The 24,753-nt window shown below is 35.9% G+C and overlaps 1 protein-coding gene across 1 annotated transcript in view; it reads left to right on the top strand.

The window, feature by feature from the left end:
* Positions 1-24,753, top strand: part of LOC129248732 (hemicentin-1) — a 106,550-nt gene that overhangs the window by 27,677 nt on the left and 54,120 nt on the right. The window contains exon 6 of the mRNA XM_054888349.1: positions 2,962-3,093. Within this exon, the coding sequence (XP_054744324.1) occupies positions 2,962-3,093 (132 nt within the window). The remainder of the gene's footprint in view (positions 1-2,961; positions 3,094-24,753) is intronic.

Here is a 24,753-nt window from a genome sequence, read left to right as displayed (position 1 = left end):
TTGATTCCATTGATGACATTATTCCGCAAAGTAGATAATTGTTCTGTCTATAATTTAAATATACCCTAGTAATTAATAACAAAGTTGGCTTTTTGTTCTTCATGGAATCCGCATACAACTTGAAATCTTTTGTAAGCCGCCATGATTCCTAGTAAAGTTTTCGAAACTTTTTTCTGCATGCCAGCACGTCAAGCAAGCGGTTTCTCATTCTTTTTTTTCGAATAATGAGTTTCTCTTTCTCTCTCAACTCACAGCAGATATTCCTCACGAGTCGCGTTTGTGCTCAATTATGGCGTGGCGCAGTAGGCAACATAAAATTAAAGAAAAATTAAATAAAATACTTCTACAACAGCGTGACATCTAGTCGTTTCAGTTATTTTTCCGGATTCACCGATATGGTCCTTCTCCTTCGGCAGCAGTGACTCATCGCACGATTCCTTTTGTTATGCAGTACATTTGAGCGCACGTTGGCTGAGTCATGGAAAAAAGATTTTTTGAGGTGTAGCCAATATCAGACCGTCAACTGGCTCTCAGAGGATTTGATAGAATCAGCTGATAGGCTAACGAAACCGGGGGTGTGTTTACAAAAACAATGATATTGTGCTGGTGATATACGAAAAAAAATCAACACAGTCTTCGCTTATGTTGCTTCTTTGCCGGCTGATTGGACGAACATGTGAATACGTGTGAAGCGAGCGTTCGAAAATCGACTACAGAAAGCACTGTGACGTGGCAGATGAAGTTATACGCACAATTTTGTTTTTCACCATGACTGATGAGAACATAGACAATGATATAGGCATACCTTGCAAACATGTAATAAGCAGCTTTGAAGAAATTTTAAGACCATCAAAGGAAAGTTGACGTAATGAAACGCAGAATGGCCCGACAGCTGTTGCCGACTCTGTCGGCAGTCCTACAGTCTTAACACACTGATTTCAGTCATAATGACGCACTGGCCAATCGGCAGGCACGCACAGAGGATGGGTTTGCAAACATATGACTTCTGCTGAAGTTGTTTAGATGAGGAAGAGACGATACTGCACCTTTTGTGCCATTTTCCTGCTCTATCCAGACGTAAATTAACCATTTTAGGTAGACAATTCATTAATAAATTGGCAGATTTAGTTCTGTTGAAATGAGGGATCTTCAACAATTTTTGAAAAATACACACTGGTTTTAGGAGAGACAAGGACAATCTCCCCACGTGGCATCCGAATGGGCTATGAGCCTGAGTGTGTCCCACAGTGGGCATTGCTCAAGAATGATAAGTTATAAGACTTGGCCACCCGAAGCAAAATTGTCAGCGTACGCTCTTACGCTCTTTAAATCGATCATTGTTCAGATCGCAACGAAGTAACATGAGCTGTAGCTACGTTGATTTTTTCTTATATCACCAACACAATCTCAGTTTTTTCATAAGCAAACCACTGTCAAATCACCTGTTCCGTAAGCAAATCAACTGATCCTTCAAAGTCGCTGTGAGTCGGCTAGCGGTCTAATGTTAGTCACATCTTCTGAATTCACTCCATCGTCGCGATTGGCGCTTTTCGACGACGAGCTTTTCTTATGATTTTAGCAGCGAAATGTATTTTTTTAATTGTATATAGAGCCGGCTTGCTAGAAGAGACCTTAAAAGGCTGAAACGGCGTATCAGTGGTACTATTAGAGTAGTGGATCAAAGTCGCCCTGGCCAACGACACATCTTTTCTCACCTGACTACCCAAATCGATATTTTTGCCGGTATGCACCTTTGTAAATCAAGTCTTCAATGAAATATCCGTCTAGCCAAGAGCAAAAGCAAAAACAAGTCCAGTCCACTTCTTTCGGCCTCTTAAAGAATCAAGTCACATTTTATTCAAATGATCTGTAAGGTAGCTGAATATGTTTTTCAAAATCAACACAAAAGTTTATAGAGTACACATAGGGCGATTAAATGGTAAGTAAAGCGATACTCATTTATATGTTGGAACCCTAATTGAGCGTTGGAGAACAACTTAAGGGGACAAAGGAGGCAAACAATCCACTCAGCCACTTCAACCTTCCATAAGTACACTTACACTTCTTTGTAAAGGTTGGGTGCAAATGTGTTGGCGCAAGCGATTAGGTGTTGAGGACACTCATCGTACACTGTAATGGTTTGTTGCTGCTGTAGTGTGTGTGTATGTGTGGCTGATCAAATGTGTGTATCTTGTACATAAACGCAAGTGTCTGGCGTGCCACATAATGACTGTTTAGCAAAGTCGCTGTCCCCGCTCTAATGGTTACTTTTATTTTTTTTTTTTTTACTTTATCTCTTCTTTTCTACTTATTTTTTTCCCGGGAAATGTATGAAGTTCAAGGGGATAAAAAAGGATTGAGGAATGACACTCAAACACACACAAATGCATAAACTTTATTTTCTACCCGTATTTGTGTTTGTCTGATTGTTTGTGGTAAGGACACAAATAAAAAGTAGGGAAGCTACGTTACATTAGCATTCGTACGTAAGTCAAACTGAAAAGTTCCATACAAACACATACATACATGCATGCTTACCCATCTAAATACATAGACTGTACAAAGGAATGTGATATACAAAACCGAAAAGTTAATTAATTAGGTCGCCACACTCAGTTTGTTTGGCTTTCAATAGGAGACTTTGTGAAATTTCTTTCCTTGTTTATTCAATTCTTTTGCAAATTCGCTTCCTAGTGAGTGTGTGTAAAAAAACCACATTTGAACCACATTTGAAAATGTCTCCGAAATGCATACCGAATTTTTTATTTGGTTTCTTTCGCCCTTCTATAAATAAATACATATATTGATATTTACACATGTGTGTATGTATGCATGTGTGTATGTAGTTATATATCCTTACATACATATGTAACTTACATACATATGTAAGTACTTTCCTGACTCATTCACTCTTTCAGAAGTTTCCTACATTTACTATTTACAACTTTTGTTTGATTTCAGTGGTCAAATCAGTGGAGGGCGAGAAGCTGGTATTGACGAATGTACATCGCACTGACATGGGCGGATATTTGTGTATTGCCTCGAATGGTATACCGCCGTCCGTGAGCAAGCGCTTCGACGTGCATATCAATTGTAAGTACCACAACAATAACAATAACAATCGCAATTACATTTGAATTCATTGGAAGAATGCAGTCACAGCGAACCCAAATAAGGAATATTTGAGAAAATTTGATATCGAGTTTTGTGTTCTTAGAATTCTTAATATTGAAAATGCTGGTGACATTCTACACAGAATTTAGTTTATATTGTGGCTTATTACAAAAAAAACCTTTTTGGCAAAATTACATTTCTGCTTTACATTAAAAAAAAAAACTATAAATACACTTAAAGGGGGCAGTTCCGCCAGACAACCAGTTTTTCAATAATTTTTTGCGAAAACCTGAGAGTATCTTTTTATCCTAAAATAAATTAAATATTAATACTCATGCTTAAATTAATGTACAAATATTAAAAAAAAAAATGGCGGCGGTACAGCTGCTCAAACGTGGATCCTTTAATTTGCGCCGTGGAATGTACAGGCTCTTGTAATCAATTGAAATCAACTAGACAAAAAGTTTTCATTTTAACAAAAAAAAAATGAAAATTTTCAAATAAAACAGAAAAAAATTACACTTTTTTATAAACCAATTGATCGAAACAATATTTTTAATGATAATTAATAGAAAATTTGAGGTATATGCAAAGGACAATATGTTAAAGAGTATCTCTATAAAATTTTAAGTTGGTATCTTAATTACTTTTTGAGTTATATTCGACAGCGTGTAAAACAATGTATTTCGATAAAAACGCGATTAAAGTTTTCGTTTTTATTCATCTTCGATGCTTAACACTTCATGATTTTATATGGACTTTTTAGACTTTCTATTAAGGGGTTACATACGTCCAGCAGCGCCAAAAATGCGCTAAACGAAAAACTGTTTTTAGAAGTCATAGCAATAGAAATAAATATAAAAAAACTTTACACTTGTTTATTGGTACTTAAGCTTTATCAACAAATTTATTTTAATTTTTCTTTACAAAAATTAGTATCTAAAAAATCACGGGACCCAAAGCACAATGAAAACAGTTACTCCACGGTCTGCATCATTTCTCCTTGAAATGTTGATGGATCTGTAAAATGTAAAAAAATGCTTGTAATAATAATTATAGTTGTCGAGCCGAATTTTTAGAATTTCGAAAACTTTTGCAATTTACGGCATTAAAAAAAAACAGTATGCGTGTTACGTCATAAACGTCACACTTTAATTATGTTTATAAATTTTTTAAATAAAAATATCGAAATCCGGCTAGACAGACTATAGAGAAAACACTTTCAAATGTTTAAAAAAAAAGCCGCATCAAAAAATATTAAAACACCAAGTGAAACCAAGTCTTTCTCCACTTGATATTCGCAACGCAGAGAAGGGCTTCCTCTTCCTCTGCTACCACCAGCTGGTACCGCATCAAATACTTTCAGAGCCGGAGCATTTGTATCCATTCGGACAATATGAGATACTATACTCACGAAATATCGAAAATATAAGCTTAAAACAATGAAAAGATATTCTTTAGATTGTAAATTAATTTGTAAAGCAAAAAAAAAAAATTAGTAAATTTAAAAGTGCTGGAGCAGAAAAGTTTTATATTCTGGTTTTTTCTTACGGAACTATATATAAAAACTAGTTGTGAAGTAACCGTTGAAAGGCGGAAAAATTATTATCCGTTGAGAAAGACGAGTATATACAAGTAGACTCCATGAAAATATTTGTTCTTTTGTCAAATAGTACTTACCTTTTACTCAGACCCATCAGTTTGTCCTATTTTATCCTTAAAAATCATGAACGATAGCATATCTTAGAGAAATAAGATTACAACTACACGAACTACAACATCCTAAAATACCTATCTCAAAGAGAAGCATGGAATACAAACACTACTCACTCGTCGCCCTTAAAAACGTTGACACAAGCTCCATAAATATGGCTCCTAATATGTTAGGCTCGGACAAAGGTCTCAACGACTGAATAAACAACATGCTTGAAACTAGAATAATCATCGGCAAGGTGGGCAGTAGCACTCTGTGAACAGAGGAACTGCACAGGGGAGCCCAGTTTTTAAGGACCTCTTTGTTATCGAAGGAAACGCCTTCCCCATGGTTCGACAAGGAGCGTAAATAATGGTAATCGGTCGATGCAAGTTCCGGAGAATGCGGCGGGTGCTAAAGGACCTTCGAGCTCTTGGAGTGCGGCTTTGACGGCTTGTGAAACATAGAGCATGGGAAGGAAGGAATATCGTTTGACCCATTGTTGACCGTGGCATTCTTTTCGCGCATTCTTCAGTGCTACATGCCCTCTCAGTCCACCAGACACATATAATGATCTTCTTTGGATGAAGAGCCGGATTGACTCTCGGTTTGGCATAACTCCTGGAGCCACCCACTCCTTTCTTCGATTCATATTATATACTCATAAATAAAGAAGCTGCGGTGGTAACTAAAATAATTCGGACGTCTGCACATTTTTCCATATCACAATCTACGAACAAAATCTTTTCAAAATCGGTACCCTACTGGTCAACCGAACTATCTCAGCTGAGAAAAGAGAAACAACTTTACTGGTCTGAATATAAACGTTTTAGAACAAACATCAATTTGATTCGCTATAAGAAAGCAAAAGCAATTTTTCGCAAAAAGTGCAAACAAGCTAAAAGAGACTGTCTGAAAAAATTCTCGGAGTCCATTAATCATAAAACTAATCCGAAGAAAGCCTGGCTCGATATTAAAAGACTATCTGGCTCTTACACCCAAACTCCGGCAATCTCTCTTAGCAACTCAAATGGTCCCATAACTGACCCAAAAGAAATAGCCAACCACTTTGCTTCATTTTGGTCCGATAGTTCTCATGACTCTAATTTTCACGAATCATTTGTAACTACCAAAAACCAGTACTTAAGTAGCAACGACAACACCGGTTGCACCTTTTCCCAATACCTAGACTCCAAGATAGAACATATAGAATTAGAATCCACCCTCTCTTCTCTGTCGGGCAAGACCCCTGGAGCCGATCGTATATCATATCCCATGTTACATCATCTTCCTCTCTGTCTGAAGATCAGACTTTTAAGACTCTATAATAATATCTTAAACCAGGGAATTTACCCCCAAGCGTGGAAAAATGCAATAATTATCCCCATCCCTAAACCAAATGCTACTCCAACAGAGGTCAGTGGGTTCAGACCGATATCGCTACTTAGCTGTCTGGGAAAACTCTTTGAAAAGATTATATCAATGCGTATCTCCTGGCATGCCACAAAATTTAACTTAATAAGTCCACGACAAGTAGGCTTTAAGGCTGGGCAGGGCACAATCGATGCTCTTCTCTTTTTTGAAAACAACGCATCTACTACTCTTTCCAACAGAAATCACCTGTCAGCCCTTAGTATCGACTTCGAAAGAGCCTTCGACCGCGTTGGAGTTCACGTTGTGCTTCGTCAGTTTCAAAATTGGAATCTAGGCGTTAAGTTACTTAACCTGATTAAAGATTTTCTCACCAACCGCAAACTTGTTGCAAACGTTAACAACGCCTACTCTAATTACCATCCTTTGTATAATGGTATAGCTCAAGGGTCTCCACTGTCTGTTATCCTGTTCATGGCAGCCTTCAATGAAGTCAGTACTGTAATTAACAAGTACAAAAATGTTTCTCACATTTGCTACGCAGATGATTTATTATTGTTTTCTAAAGTTAATGACTTAAATGCTGTAAAGAAAGACTTCTTAGATATACTCTCAGACATAGCTCGTTGGGGCGAAGTCTCAGGTGCTGAAATCTCCATTAAGAAATGTAAAAATTTCCATATTTGTCGCAAACATAAATGTAATTATTTTAATTTAGTTCATAACGATATACCAATTGTCAGTACAACTAGTCTTAAGTTTTTGGGTATAATTTTTGACAAAAAGCTAACATTTAAAGAACATTGTTTAGACTTACGAAAGCAACTGGCTGTCAGACTAAGTATAGTTAAATAATATATTTATCATCAAAACATTGTTTAATTAACCAATCTACTCTTATAAATGTAACCAAAGCTCTTTTACTGTCCAAAATTGATTTTGGTCTCCCGATATATGGCAATTGTGCGAGAAGCAACATTAAGCTTCTGTATTCCCCATATCATACGGCCGTTAGCAGGAGCATACGCGCGTTTCCAAAATCTCCAATAAAATTCGTATTAGTTGAAGCTGGATTACCGGCAATAGAAGAAAGATTTGATGTATGCCTCATGAAACTCATTCCAAAGTTATTTCTGTGCAACAACAACACTTTATATGAAACAGTGTTAACCGAACTTCAGCGGAAAAAAACGCCAAAACGGAAATCAACAATTGGACTTATCACCGACTTGGCTAAAGATCTTGGCATACACTCACCAGTAATCTCAGAAAAAGAAGACTTCTCGCCCTGGCACATAAACAAATCTTTTTTCATCTTGGAACTAGAAAAATTCAATAAAAGTGGCACTAGCCCAATAACCTATCAACGCTTATTTTCAGAGCTCACTAACCCTCTACTTGGCGAATGGAACATGATATTTTCTGATGGATCAAAAACTAAGACAAGTACATCCTTCGCAGTCGTGGATTCTTCGGGGAACACTGTCTCAGCAGGCATCCTTCCCCATTTTGCCTCTGTTTACACAGCTGAAGCCACAGCAATCCTGAATGGGCTAATTTCTGTTGAAAACTCAAATCGTAAAACAATTATATGCACGGACAGCAGATCAACAATAGCGTCAATACTGAATATAAGAAATAAAACGTATGTTATTTCCCAAATTCGCAACAAACTGATCGGCAATAACAACAACATAAAATTAATGTGGGTACCAGGCCACGCAGGCATTAAAGGGAACGAAATAGCGGACGAACGAGCTAAATTGGCCACCATGGAACCGCTCAAAACATTTAACAAGTTTTCAAAAAAAGACTTCAATAAATATGTAGTCAATCACCTGTATCAAAAGCAATTGGTTACATGGGGATCTACACAGCACCAATACACTACATTTAATCCAAACAGGCTAAAACCCGAGTATCCATCTTACTGCCGTTGCAATGATGTCAAAATGTTTGTTCGGCTACGGCTTGGGCACACGATTGCAAGCCACTCCTATATATTCAACAGAACTAACCGGCCAAACTGCCAGCACTGCCCTACATCACCACTAACATCAGTTCATCTTCTCGACAACTGCACACAATTTTCCACAGTAAGGAGCAATATTTTTGGGGACCAAATCCCATCATCACTATTAAAAAATATATGCTACGAAAATATTAAAAAAATGTCAGATTACTTAGCACAGACCGATTTAAAGAAACTTATTTAACTAATTTACCATGACTTTACCTAGCTTGCCTGTAATTAATTCATAATTCTTTTTATAACAAATCAGAGAGCCGAAGGTCCTGGCAGCCAGTGCTCCTATTCTCGTGTTAGAATAATTATATTATATTATTATACCACGTTTGTAAATAAATAAATAAATAAATATATACTCATACAGGCACCAATTCTCATTTCCCGTGACGATTCGGTACAAAAAGCGCTATTTATGACCGCGTTTTGCTCGATGGCGGGCAAGATGTTGAGAAGCAATTTGAAGGCGACTTTCTTTGTTGTTCTCTTTGAGCTTGTGAGGCAGTTAGGCGCGCAATTTTTCGGTAAATCCCATTAAATTAAGGTGATTGAGAATCGTTTTATGATCGTTCATTTTTTCCCTCCAATTCACGACTGGTTTGGCGATCGTCCTTCTTCAAAAGTGATATGTAGTAATTTTTGAACTTTGCAAACCATTTCCGTGCTGTAGACTCGTCTATGACACCATTTCCATAACGTCGCAAATGTCTCGGACTGCTTGAGCAGCTTTTTGACTTCGATGAAAAGCAAAGAAGAGCAGGTGTTTAAAATGTTGATTTTTTCCCCTAGGTACTCCATTTCTAAGCCTCAAAACTAATAAAAAATTAAATAACTTAAGAATATAAATAACACAGTTTTGTAGAGTAGAAAGCAGCCTAAAATCGTTGTAAATTAAAAGAAAATATAAAAACGCTATGAACTTATTCTCCAACCCAATAGCTTCAGGCACTTTTTCAGCTGTAATCAGTGAGATCATGGAAGCAGCCACTGAACCACAGACTGTGGTTTAAGTGTAAACCTGAGTATAACACAACTGATGCTATTTACTAAGAAAACCAAGATATCAAACTTTAATGTACCAAAAATGAACGGCGTTATTGGTAGATTTGACATAGAAATCTGCACTGATTATTCTAAGATGAATTGTGGTGTGGGAGCTGGCCTTTATTCGGAGCCGCTCAAATTATCCGAATCAATTCGACTTCCTGACTATGCCACCGTGTTCCGGACAGTACTATCACAATCTGGCAGAACTATAGCAATCAGAGAAGCGTGAACATCACTAAAATACTACAAAGAAATTGGTGCAAGAGTAGCTATCTTTTCAGACAGTCAAGCAGCTTTCAAGACCTTAGATCCCAATTCCATTTCATCGAATCTATGTAGTTTCATAGTTTAGAAAGGAGCTAGAATTGCTTGGCCGTTGACTTCAAATTACTCTGATAGGAATATAGAAGGTAATCAGATAGCGGAAGAGCTAGCAAGAAAAGGTTCGGCACATGATATAGTAAAGGCGGTAACAATTGCTACCCCATTCAACCCAATAAAAAAAGCCATTGGCTCACACTACTATGATTTAGCCGAAAGAATGTGGAAGCACCACAAAAACGAATTACTTCTGGGATGCTCTTTCCCAAACATTTCACAATCATTGCGACCCGTACAGATCAGGTAAGGGACCATGCAGCCAGATTTAACCTTCTTTTCAATCCCATCTACAGAAGCCGTCAGGTGGACCCGGTGAAAGAAAGTATTTTTCAATATTTATACGAATGTCCAGGTCTATCTAAGACTTCGCTCTTTCGGTAAGCTTTTCCTACAGTAAACTAATGAAATCTCAGACATGGAGATACTTGGATCTGACGCAAACAAACAATAAAACAAGATATCACACGAGATCAGTGGTGGTGAAATGGCGCTAGTCCCTAATTAGGATTATTTCAGCAGAAATACTCCACTTCAACAATAAAAACAACTTTGTTATTGTTTTTTGCAAATTAATCACTCGTACTTGAATTCTGCTTTTTCACCCACTTGCACAAAAGTGACGTTATCTCGAAATTTCATAAAATCATCACAGTTGTTTGCGTTATTATATCTAAATACATGTTTGATAGCTTAAAATAGTTTGAGTTATTTTATAATATTTAATTTAACCACAAAATTTATTCGAAACTGATAATAATTATCTAGAAACTCTAAAGCAAAAATAAATATGGAATACATAAAGTCAACGTAAAAAAAAACAAAAACACGTATGCGCCATACAATGACAAGTATATGACAACAATACTTATTTATTCACTTTTTAATTTAAATTTTTCCTTCATAAAAATATAGTTCATACTACAACAAAAACCATTTTTATGAATAGTCTGTCAGCACAGTAAGAGTAAATCCCACTATTGCTCAATTGCATTCCTGCAATACGTGTCGATCGCTGATTGGTCGATAAAAAAGCGAAGAAAACGGGGAGATGTTTAGCAAAGCGGGAACCGTGTGCGCAAGGAAAGGGGCACACAATGAACAGAGGGCAGGGCGATAGGCACAAATTTCTTAATTCTTTGAATAAAGTTAAATTTAATAAATAAATTTATTACGGATTTCAAAAAAAATTTCATTTTAACAACGTAAAGTATTTGGCCCAATACGTGAAGAAGATGGCAAGTGCATAATCAGGCACATTAAGGAGCTGCTAAGTCGCTGCAAGGGCGAAGATATTGTAAGACTTATCAAGTCGCAACACATCAGATGCGCTGGTCGCATCATCCGCAAGGACGGCAGTAGGCCACAAAGCTTCAAAGCTACAATCGTTTATGCCGAAGACTTCGTGGTGGACCAAAAACAACTTGGCTGCATAACGTCACCGAGGATCTGAACAAACTGGGCGATTACTGGAAGATTACTTAGGCAGCTAACGCCCACCCCGGGCTGCAAAGCTAAAGGGTGTTTTTTTAGAGGTTAGGTTTTCAAGTTGGCACTACTTTTTTCGTAGATGGTCTTTTTGACAGCTGTCACTTGATTTATGCTCAGTTTAGTTTGCCATTTCATAATGAATAGACTTACACCTGAACAACGTTTGCAAATTGTGCAAATTTGGGCCCAAAACGAGATGGCCACCGATCCCGATTTTCACAAGACAAATTTTGTTCAGCGATGAAGCTCACTTTTGGTTGAATGGGTATGTCAATAAGCAAAATTGTCGCATTTGGAGTGAACATAATCCACAAGCCATTGCTGAGACGCCGTTACATCCTCAAAAAGTCACTCTTTGGTGTGCTCTATGGGCAGAGGGAATCGTTGGTCCATATTTCTTTAAAAATGAAGCCGGTCATAATGTTACAGTCAATGGAGAGCGCTATAGAGCCATGATTAATGACTTTTTCGTGCCTGAATTGGGCGATGTTGATGTGGACGACCTTTGGTTCCAACAAGACGGCGTTACATGCCATACAGCCAACGCAACAATCGATTTATTGAAGGAAACTTTTGGTGAGCGCATTATCTGGCGCCGTGGACCTGTGGCGTGGCCTCCAAAATCGTGCGATATAACACCGCTGGACTATTTCTTGTGGGGCTATGTGAAGTCGCTTGTCTACGCAGATAAGCCCGAGACGATTGACGTCTTGGAAGAGAATATTCGGCGCGTTATTGCTGACATACGGCCCCAATTGCTACAAAAAGTGGTCGAAAATTGGGCCTCTCGGCTGGAATTTATTCGAGCCAGCCGCGGTGGCCACTTGCCCGAAATCATTTTTAAAACATAATGGCAAACACTTATCTTTATAATAGCGCTAAATTCTTGGCCATAACATTAAATTATATACGTTTTATTTCATCTTGAAAACGTAACCTCTAAAAAAACACCCTTTAATAGACGACATTTTCACAAAATTTCAAATGTTTTACTCAGAGTTTCCCAGGAAAACCAAACTGGATTTTGAAATTTTTTGCCACGGTCTCGTGCTCCATTTACTCCATTTAACGTCTACTCCAATTTTCTTTTTTGTATGGAAGAAAACACCGAACACCGTTAGCACAAACAGTTTTCAAAAATCTTTGCGATTTTTGAACCACTTGAAACTTGCCCTTCATTTTATTCAAATTTGAGGAGCTATAAAATTGCATACCCGAAATTGTTCCGAAAATCCTGAGTAAAACCTGTGACATTTTGATGCAAATTTGCCGAATTTTTAAAAATTTCATATGAAGGTCGAAATTTTGCATTATATGGTTTTTGTTATAAGAAAGGTTATAAAATAACTTTTATTGTATAAAAATCTTACTTACGCATAAATACTATTGTTTTTAATAAATAAAAAAATTAATAAATAAATGATTTCCTACGTTATCATAATTTTTAATTCAATAATTACACTGCAAGAAATTTGGACACCACTTTGATTGAAATTTAACAGGTCAGACTAATGGATATTTTTCTGTTAAAAATTAATCTATATAAATAAAGATGGTATAGCCAATGCCTTTGTTACTTTGGAATCACTTTGGCTTAAGAAACAATTTTTTAAATGTTCGAATATCTCTCTTAAATTTTTTTTAATCATCAAAATGGGCGAAGTAGAGAACAAAGTGAGTTCACATTCGTTTAGTGTTCAAATAAGTTTTAAGTGTTCTTTTCTTTTTTGTTATAATATGTACCATATTTTGCTAATAAAATAATTGAAATTACAAAATAAATAAAAAAGGAGTCAAAACTTATCGATATGGCATGTACACTTTCTTTTGACGTTGACATTATGTACATATATATTATATGTCCATATTTTTATGTAGGCATATTTTAGATGTTCCAAAAAATAAACAAAAAAAATGTTTTTTTTTATGCTGCCCCATACATTTACTCTATGGCCAAAACATTAAACGCCTACACCCACACATTTTTTATGTCACAAATGCTTTGAAAATTACCATTGGATTCTCATCGGAAAAATACACTTTTTTGTACATTTAATTTTTTTTTTCAGTTTAGTATAAAATATTTACATATCAGTATCATTTAATCCTCTGTTTTAAATCCCCTTCACAAATGTCCAAAAAATGATAGCCTGCGCTTGATTTAAAAAAAAATAAAATTATTTATGCTACTTTAATAGAGACAAATGGGAAATCAGTGATTATTTTTGAATCATTGGTGATAATATTTAATAAAAATAATAGATACCAATAAAACCAATAGAACCAATTTAAGGTGACACAAACAATTTTTTGTTTTTGCTTGGACCACCCTAGTAGCTATATATATTTCACATATATCTGCATATATTTTTATCCGCATCTGAATTATATTTTATAAATAACCACCGTTTACGCTATTTTTGGCCCAAGCAAATGTGAGCTGATCTGAATAAAACTTTTTTTTTAGTGCCGGTTAAGAATCTGCAGTTCGTACTTCGGCCAACAGGTCAAGTTTTCTCTATAAATGAGTTACCAATAAATTCGATATTCCGCCAAGAAGCATTACCATATAAAGCAAAATACAAAATATTACGTGCATTTGAACTACTGGTATTTGAAATTGAAATTTGAAATTTGAAAAGGTCAAGCCAAGGAGATTTGGTGGCTCATAAAACACTCAGGCCAAAGAGCCCATTGTATTTAAAGTTCTGAAAAGGGGGTAGATAGCCAAGAAGAGAAGGAAAAAAGTATCAGAGAAAGAGATAGGAAAGAATAGAGACAGAGATAGAGGTAGAGATAGTTAGTCCTGTGAGAATTTTCCAGATTCTTCGGCAAATCTGTAAATATCCTCCAGTTTTAGAGAACGAATATTACTCATTCTCACGACATCGGAACCGAAAACACGTAGCCGTGCTTTAGCAAAGGCATGACACCCACAGAGAAAGTGCTCAGTGCTATCCGCCTCCTCCGAGCACGACAGGCACATTGGGTCCTCTATGATTCCAATGGTGGTGCCTTGTAGTGATACCGACCATCAACCAGACGTCTTTCCTTCCAACTTTCCTGCTGGTATTTACTTTATTATTTTATTATGCTACCTGAAACAGCTGTTGTGTCCCAACCATTTGGCAGATTCCTCGGTTGCACAATGGACTATGATTGCCTGACTGAAATTATATACCTTCAAATTTAAGTTCGCATTTGCATCCCTTTTACATTTCTTCTACAAGGAGTTTCTCAACCATTCTCGGATGCTCCCGTGAGGGTATTTATGTAAGAACAGATTTGAGTAAAACAGCCCTTAACGATGGTCGCTTAGCGAACAATAGGCTTCCTGGAGTATCAGTTGTTTTTCTGCATAGCTTTTGGTGCAGAATTCATTGTACTCGAAGGCATTAAGTCTTCTTTGAGACAGCGTAGATACCATTTGATCCCTATGCAGCCAGTCCACTAACATTTCTGGCCTCTTGAAGCTGAGGGTTTGTACGAAAGTATGTCCAGTACTCGTTCTTGGCACTCTTGGAGCCTAGTTGCCTTGCATTTTCCTCCCATAAATCAGGTACAGCCCTGCCCTTCATAGACGCACACAAGCCCGACTACCGGCGTCAAGATTTAGGTACCAAGGAAGGGACTTACTTTGCCTGTACTACATAAAGATTAGCTAAATGGCAGCTTTGCCTCATACGCCTGAAGCGAATTAAAGGGGAATTCTATGGAAACCATTTGACGACACTTAATCCGCCCCTGGCTTTTATGTTACAAATTACAGCCCAATGTGCACCAAATTGTAAATTTTGACCGCGTGTTTCTTTCACCTACATTTCTCAAGCAGGCCGGACGCATAACTCAAAACAAATCTTGACTAACATACTTTAAATTGATTGATTTCAACTTTTCATTCACAATTACATTCTGTTTCAGTTTTTGGTACTTATAGTATCATACAAGGTGGCGCAAAATTATTCATATAATTTTGTGTTTGAATAACTTTTTTACTAAATAAAAAAAAATCATTTTGAGTGATGAAAAACTTTATTTTGACCTCCACGCGCTCCATCACTTGTCTGTTTGTATGCTTAAGCTGATTCCTTCACAAGTCTCAAATCAAGCTTCTTCAGTAAATTAAAAATTGCAAGTGCAATTGGTCCGGTCGCGCAGCCTTAAAAAAAAAGACTTTGTCAAAGAAAAGTTGTATAAGTACGGAAATCAATTCCTCCAATATTAGGTTAGGTTAGGGTGCTTACTTAGGTATAAGTCAACGCCCTTCGGATGACATCAGTGCTAACGTTATCAAAGGCACCTTTTCTCTCCAAGAATGCAGCCTTGGCATATTGTTTGTTTCCTAGACCACTATTGTTGAATTAGATTTGCCTTTAGGGTACGAATTTTGTGCAGTTGATATACCAGACCTCTTCAATGAGAGTATTTGCTGTATATCCAAAAGCCTTTCAAAAGTTCTTAAAAAGTAAATGAAAGACTGATTTGTCTTAAATCATGTCCCCATGTACCTACTTTTGATATGAAGCCGACCTTATCTAGCCAACAACTATGTGCAATATGGCCTAAATTTAGACACGCTTTAAGGGGTTATATACCTTGTGTTTTTCAAAAAAATCAAAATAAATTTTATTTCTTTATCGTAAAGTACAATCCCTTGAGAACATTTTCCAAAAATTTCATAGAGATCTGAGCAATAGATCGAAAGTTACAGCGTTTTAAATTGTGCGTCGTCACGTCTTGAGCGTACGGCCTCATGCGGCGCTTGAAACTTTAAACGCGATTATCTCAAAAACGTGTTTTTCCAAAAATGCTTTTGCGGTGGACGCGATTGCAAAAAAAGTATTCAACCGATTTTTATAATTTTTTTTAAATTGTTCGTAATTGATGTCGCCTCTTAGTGAACGATCAACTTTTTATGTATAAATTTTTATTTTGCAGATATGAATTTTTTAATGCCAATTTTAGGACTGTAGAAGTGGAGTTTTTTAAAAACATGTTCCTATTTTCACAAAAATCAAAATATTTAATATATTGATCGTTCACTAAGAAGATATAACCCTATACTAATGAAATCTTTTCGATTTTTTGATTTCAGTTGACTTGGTGGACTTGAATCGCGTCCACCGCAAGCCTCTTCCAAAAAAAGGGTCTTGGGGGAAAACGCCATAACTCCGCCATTTTTAAATATTTTTACACAAACAAAGCCTTTTTTTTCTTTAAACATTGTAATATCCAATAATAAAAACTTTTATACAATAAAATTATTGCTACATATCTTTAAAAAAAACCCAACTTTCGCTAATTTCACCGGACCACAAGGTATATAACCCCTTAAAAACTTCCACTAGCCATGGAAAGCTACAGTCCATTGTTTTCTTTAACATCTTTGCAATGATCTCATCAAAGCCCGAAGATTTGAAAGGTGCAAAAGATTTGATTACCCATGCAACTTTCTACTTCGTAAGAGATGCGAGATGCTGAAGATCATATTGGCTCCGGCTAATACTTCCATTCTACTTTCGTGAGTGTTGCATCCCGGAAAGTGGGTGCTTAGGAGAAGTTGTAAAGATTCTTCTGTTGTAGCACTCCAAGTATCATCTCGTTTTTTGACCCAAGATGACAATGCATTATCCTTGGAAAGTATACGGCTAAGCCTAACAGAGTCCACGGTAGATTCAATAAACAAGCAAAACTTTGTCCAGCTTTCTTTCTTCATGTCCCTAATTGCCTTCTTGTTCTGTCTCCGACTTTTCCTGTACAATTCTCAATTGCCTGTCGAGTAGTGGGGGTTAAAGTTCGATCTGGATTCTTCTCTTAATTTTAAGAGATCATTGCTCCAACAAGAAAGATGAGTTTTTTAGTATATTTTACCGAACGCGACATTTTGTAGGCCCTACTAAATGTCTTCTCTAATGTTAATAGGGTTACTACTCTAAAGTATTCCGTGAGGAGGATTTGGTTGATCGAAATTCTTCCTATCCTATTATTTATTACATTTTTGAACCATTTCCAATTTCTTAATGGATTTCGTTACGATATGCCTTAAGATCCAGATCGTAGCTGTGGTTCGAAAAAGAGTTTTTGTTGGAGACCTTCAAATTATCTATTCTTACTGAACTGTTTTTAGACAGTAAAGTAACATGACATACTACGTTCCAAAAAAGGTGAAGGTGGGAGTATTACGACTGTTCATACCTAAAGGTTAGTATTAATAATGAAATCGTAAAAGGGCTCACCTCGCTCGTTCGTCTCTGAGCTATCCCATAAAGCGTGCTTCGCGTTGGCGTCGCATCCAAGCTCAGACACATATTTTTATAAAATCAAACGCGAGGTTCGTTTGAAAAGTCCGTGCAAAAATAAGAACTACTTCATTTTTAACATAGTCTCCTTTAGGGCTTATACACTTCGTCCAACGCTGTTCTAGATTGTTAATCCCTTCTGAATAATAGATTTTTTCGCCATTTCTTCAAATTGGGTAACAAATGGTAGTCCCAGTGATCTTAGGGAGCCAAGTCTAGAGACAGGAATATTACTCGACTTGTTTTATTCAAACGAATGCCAAGCAAAAAAATATACCGATCTAGCTGTAAGTTTGTGTGTGTTCTTCCAAGAAATATTACTAACTAAACATTAGTGTGCCATCTCTCAGACATTGTACGGACTTTCAAACGTCTCTCTTTCTCGTATTTAACTTTATAAAAATATTTTATAAAAACCAATCCCATGTGAGCACGATTCTGATCTCGCTCTTAATTTATATTACAAAATGCCGTAACTTAACAATCTAAAATGAACTGCCCTCTAAAATTTTCTGAACTGGAAACATTACTTATATTTGATTTCCATATTGGTTTAAAGTTGAATTAAGTTTAGACTAACTGCGTTTTAAATCCGAAACATTTTAAGTTTTGACTTATTGCTCACACATCTATCCATATAACAGGTTGACGGAAAATTTATTGAAATCAAGGAAGAAAAGTCTGGCCATAAATTTCCGCTTTTATTGAGGAAACTGTAATTCTCAGCTGAGGGTAAAATCGTTTCCGAAGGCTTGCCATTTGAGAAATTGCGTTCATTTCAGTTCATTCTCGCGTATGTACAAAATCTAACCCAAATGTTTGTTGGGTTCGTCCTATTTTTAGCAAAGCATACAACTACATGCAAGCTCATTTGTCTATTTGCATTTAAAAATGAGTTTCGTTTTCAATTAAATTTGCCACTTGAAGGCCACGGAATCCTTTACTATTGACTGTCACACAAAATAAATGTTAAGCAAATACACAAAAAAATTATTTGGAATTTAGTAAAATGTAAAAGAAAAAGCTTAGGCTTACATAACCAATACTAGTGGTATCCATGACCTATATAAATAAGCAAATTCTATAATACATACATACAGTGATGGCCATATTTAAAGAGGTTGTTGTTGTACCTTAGATTTAATTCTATGATATAATGGATGGTGCAAACATACATACATACATATATATATATTTGCTCAGAACGATAAAAATAATTAGGAAGAAACTACATGCAAACATGCTTCTGTATATAATATAAACTATAAATATAATATAACTGTAAGTATGTAGGTCTGTATCTTTCCACAAATTAGATCAAATGCTTTCATATCCTTCAAACATTTTCTGTAAATTTGTGGGTAGACGAATTTGAGTGCCAAGGGGTTAGCGTACCTGATGTTATAAATTCTATTATGGGTACCAATTCGATTGTAGTGTCTAATGACGAAATATCGTTAAAGTTTGTAAAAAAATGTGCTTCTCTTTATTATAAATCCTCTTACTCACATAGAGTTACCTTTTACACCTTTTATACCAGGTGTACCTCAAGGTAGTATTTTAGGACCTTCGTTATTTGTTTTGTTTATTAATGATATTTGTTCGTGTTTTCCCTTTGCTAATTTTCGGCCGCCGTAGCAGAATGGGTTGGTACGTGACTACCATTCGGAATTCACAGAGAGAACGTCGGTTTGAATCTCGGTGAAACACCAAAATTAAGAATAAGTTTTTTCTAATGGTGGTCCCCCTCGGCAGATAATGGCAAATCTCCGAGTGTTTTCTGCCATGAAAAAACTTCTCATAAAAATATCTTGTGGAACAGCATCAAGACGCACGTCACAAATAGAAGGAGGAGCTTGGCCACATACCCAAAAAGGGTGTATGTGCCAATTATACATATATATAATTTTCTTCTCTATGCTGATGATCTAAAAATGTATGCTGAAATAGTGATTCCGTCCTACAGTCCAAGTTGAATAATTTATTTTCCTGGTGCCTTATGAATCGTCTATTTCTTAATATTGAAAAATGTCATAAAATCACATTTTCTTAGTTTCAAAACCCCCTAATACCACTTATCATATCAATTATACATATCTTGTTTCGCCCGATGTGATAAAAAAATTAGGGGTTTTCTTTGATACAAAGCTTAATTTTATCACGCACTTAAATTATGCCGTTTCCAATACACTTGCTATGCTCGCTTTTGTTAGACGCGCACATCGCACTTCACTGACCCATATACTCTTTCTTCGGTCCAAATTAGATTATCCTGTTTTTATTTGGAGACCTTTCATGCAGTCCATAAAAACCGAGTGGAGAGGGTTCAGAAAATTTGTGTGCCTTTCGCACTACATTCACTCAATTTCTCAGACCCGAAGTCATCATACGAATCCCGCTGTCGTTTGATTAGTCTCTTTCCATTAAGTAACAGAGGTACTTTTCAGACAAAGTCATTTATCTTTGACCTCAATAATTTTAAAATTGACAGTTTAATGCTCCTTACAGAAATTTTGGCCGTTGCAAGATTTTTCGCGTTGGTTTTAGTAGGGCATTATATAGTGCCAATGCACCACTCGTAAGAACATTGTCTGACCTTAATTATCTCTCCATCCTTTTGGATTTAGACCTTTCTAGGGCCAAACAAGTATTATATTTAAAATGCAATTAAAAAATTACTTTCTATTTACTTTCTATGTGAGAAATCAAAATAATACCTAGTATATTTTTGTTATTTTAGTTTCATAATGTTGATAATCTAATTTTACTACTATTTTTAAAATTTAATATTGTAAATATGTGTTTTAGTTCTGAATTTATGTCTTAAATGTCTGTTCTGAATTTTGTTAGACATTAATGAATAAATAAATAAATATTATATTTTATGCCCAGTATTGAAAACACAGTAAAATAATAATGAAAATTGCTTTATTGTTTTTCAAAATATACTCCTTGGAAATCAACACACTTCTGCATTTGCTTGAACCAATTTTCAAACCACTTTTGCCACTCAAAACTACAATAGATACCCCCAAAATGTGCTGTTTAAAGGCTTCAACAGCTTCTTCAGGCATTGAAAAACGTTGCATTTTATTTGTGATATTTTGGATCAAAAAGAAATTATAAGTTGCCAAATCAGGGCTGTAAGGCGGATGACCCATTAATTCTCTGAGTCGATACGTGAGAGTTCGCATTGTCTTGGTGAAAGATGATTCGTTCTCGACCCTTTGTTTTGATTAATTCTCCAAAAACTTCACTAGTGATACAGTTGCAACATGACCAGATTTTCCCAACAAATATTTTGCGAGAACCATTTGAATTGAGGTACTTCTTCCGTGAACAACTTTTGTTGGATTAAGCACGTCTTGAAACAACCATATTGTAGATTGTTGTTTTGTTACCTGCTGATATGCGTAGATCCCAAATACGTCATCTGCTACGATGTCATAGATGTGTTTTGAATCACGGCAGCTGAATTTCTTCAACATTTCTTAACAGTAGTCGTCCTTTTTCGGCCAGTTGTCAAATTGTGGGGTACGTGAACAAATCTTCAATCTCATTATCAATTAACGCATAAAATCGATTGTTTCCGGCACAACAACCATTTTCGGCGGGTTTCACGAAATTCATCCCACAAGAATCAACGGCCACGTCAGAACTCGTTATACCAACATTTCCGAGGGGCTAAGCGTGGTGCTTCAATGCTAAAAGTCACATCGAAAATCGTTATAAATCATCGCACGAGAATTTTCATGAGTTAACTCCATCTTTTAGGCGGAATGAATTTTTGAACTCACTAAAAAAAGAACCAAATAAACTCTTAAGTGAACATTATTATGTTCAAAAATACCCAACTTTTAAATAAAAATATCGAATTACAGCTCATCATTCGTAGTGTTGCGAAGGAGCAAATATTAAAGGTAACACTGGTAAATCATATAACTTCAAGTAAATAGTTTCCAGCGGCTTCAAAAAAACGAAATTACCTTGCCTGTTTCAAAAAAATCTCTTGCCTCTGTTTCTTCGGATTACAGACCAATCAGGAATGTACCAGTGTTTTCGAAAGTATCTGAGTCTTTAATGACCAGGTGTTAATGATGATTTAACTCTTTTCAGCCTTTTAGACTTTTCAAAAGCTTTTGACAGAAGTTCCACAAAACTTCTAGATAGCTAAAGGTGGAGTTCAGCAAGTCAAGGAAAAAAGAATTTAATTAATAAAGAAACAATAGCTTGCGTACCTCAGGGTTGAGTTCTTTGCTCTTGGTTATTGAGTATGTTTGTCGATTTTGGTGTACAAATATGGTGTATGTTAATGTTCAGACGTATGCGGTTGATTTTTATTATACTATAAATAATAAGTTAAACTGCTCTGACCACGTAAATATCTAAATTAGTTGGTAATTTGTAAATTACTTGCCTTTCGATTAACTTTACCCCACTCGACATCTTTTGAATTAGTCTACAGCAAACTTGATTCAATTTCGGCCGGAAAGATTAATGTAGCATTTAATAATATTGCGATGTGGCGTGTGGCACTGCTGGGGATGTTCACATGTCGCAAAGGAAAAACAAAAAGCTGGGCTGCAATATTTTGAATATTTTGAACGCTCACAAGAAACTATGTCTTCATGTTTAAATTTCTAAAGTGGAAGGCCCCAAAATAATTATATGACAAGTTTCCACCCACCAAGTTACTGAAACTTAAAAGCCTAATTATTCCTGAGTATCGGGTGTTTTTTTATTGTAAGAGCTTGAGAACTTAAAATATTTATACAAAACAGAAATATTCTTGGAGTTAATTTTTTTTATTATAATCTGGTAGACAACTGCATGGCATTTGCTTTTTCAATACGGCACCCGGTCATGGTCCATTTAGATTAGACCAATAAATCTGTCCGTAAGGCATCAATAGTGGCTTGAATATTGCAATAAATCGATTGTTAAGCACCCTGTATGCCTGGAACCAAATGACGTCGATGCTTAACTGATTAATTTTTGGAAACAAAAATTCAGTCAGCATGGGTCGATGTCATTCGCCATTCAGTGTAACGGCAGCTCCTTCCTAATATAGAAACTAATAAGGACCAACGATAACGGCAGTGTCCTATGAACTTCGCCAACAGATTTATCGTTCGTTGATCAATTCTTTGGAGCCGAGTTTCCATCATTGGTTCTACATTGTTTCTGAGGTCTTCGAATATTATTGGGTTGTTGGCCAATACAACCCCATGTAATGAAATTCAACGGCTTTAAATCGAATGATTTCTCACAAATAATTTCTCAAAATCACACCCAAATAAAATCAGCATAAGCAAAGTCAAGGCGAACGAAAGATATGCACAGCAGTTTCAACGCATAAGGAGCTCTGAAGTTGGAACTATTTGGATGCACAAAACCAAAAGTGACATACAAGTCAGATATGATAAAGTAGAAGTTATTATTAGACGAAAAAGCAAATAAAATTAAACACCGAGTTCTTTAATTTCATTGAATTTCTGAGGAATATTACCGAAGATGATATAGGTCGTGCATAATAGCTTAGCACTTTTGGAGAATTTTAGATGATATCACTTATTCGTTTTAAGATGCAGGATAAAGCTACGACACCAGTAACAGAATTTAGTAACATCATCCTAAGCCGTGGGACATCATCGGAATTGTTTGCAGTCGATAAAACTTAAGGCAATAATCTTGAAGGCGAGAGACGACAAATTATAATTCATAAAAAGAATAAATAGTTGAAGTTTTAAGCTACTGCCTTGGAGCACCATCGAATAGTCTATGAAGGTACTACAACAAAACCTCTATCGAGAGCGCGCAGCACCTGTTAATTAAGTAGGAATTCAGTGATTTGAGAAATACAAAGTAAAATGTAAGAGAAGCTATTTGCGTGGTAAAATAATGTGAGATGCCTTGTCGCCGGCTTTGATGAAATCATAGTCAACTTGCAGTCCATCTGAAAATGCATCAGTGCAGTATTCACCAAAAGCGGCTGGGTCGGAGAGCATAGACCTCTCTGAATTCCAGGTTTGGTAAAATGAAGCTTTTCACTCAAAAGTAGATTTTTCCTTTTACTATCATAAAAAAAAGTTTGGAGATTGAAGAGAGCATAGAAATATGCTATAATTAGTGACGTCATTTGTTTTTGTCACTTTTCCAGATAGCTGCTAGATTGCTGCTAGTTTTCAATAATCAATGAGAAGTCCTGTAATTAAAAATTTCCTAGTGATAAAATAGCATTAATACCCTTACTGATATCTTCCGGTGAGACAAGCAATGGAGGGCGCAAAGGTAAAAATAAAGATTTCCATCACTGAAAATAATTTTTTTTGTTAAAAAACTCTTTCAAAACTAAAATTGGGTCAGTAACTGGCGCCCCTTGTATAAGATGTAATTAAACAGTTATATAAAAAAATACTATAATGCATGCATCAAAAGTAAAGAGTTTTGAAATTCCTAATTTCATATACCGATTTTTACAAATTGAAACTTAATCGTAATAATTGGGTGCAAAAAAATAGAAACAGGGTTAAGTATACGCCTTGTCAGATCAATCCACCATTTTTCGATCATATAATTTACTCGTCAGTTATATTTTATTTACAAAGGCATCCAGTTTGTAAAACCACAAAATACCGAAAAATCACAGCATTTCATACTCATCGAGCAGCAGTAAATTATTCCCACATTTCCCATTTGTATCATTTATTTTTCGTTAAATTTGCTGCTTTGTTTCAAATTCACACCAAATTTAGAGCAGTCAACTTTTCTTTTTTCACATCAAAAGCACATAAACTTACAAACAAACATACAGACGTTTTGCTCCCCATATATTACATGACCTTAGCTTCCAAGGATATCAAACCAACAACATAACAATCAAAAACATCAAAACTTTTTAAAAGCGAAACGAAAACGCAAAACAAAACCCACATTCAAATGTAAGCCTTTCATTTTTACGTACTAAATAATTTTTAAAGATTCCTAGATTTATTTGTCGATGGAGGTCATTACACTTCGGGTGGTGTAGAAAATAACAAAATGGATAGAGATGCCTACTGAATATTCAGCAACGCAAAATACGCTGGGGCGAACACACAACTGGTTGATGTGGTCGATGTGTACATTTGTATGCTTTTATATGTATAAGTAGATGTGATATAAGCACTTACTTATGTATGGGTGCAAGCACAACCATAGACAAAACCGCAAAGTTGTTTTGTTAATTTTATGAATGCTGGAGTTTAAGCTGACTTTAAGCTTAGTAACAATTTCAAAAGAGTTCTATTTCATTTTGTTGTTGTCTCTAGGCATACACCTGGCAGGCATACTGT

The sequence above is a fragment of the Anastrepha obliqua genome, chromosome 5 (assembly GCF_027943255.1).
Source record: "Anastrepha obliqua isolate idAnaObli1 chromosome 5, idAnaObli1_1.0, whole genome shotgun sequence".
NCBI lineage: Eukaryota > Metazoa > Arthropoda > Insecta > Diptera > Tephritidae > Anastrepha > Anastrepha obliqua.
The sequence above is the reverse complement of the archived record's forward strand: the minus strand, read 5'-3'. Positions and strand labels throughout refer to the sequence as shown.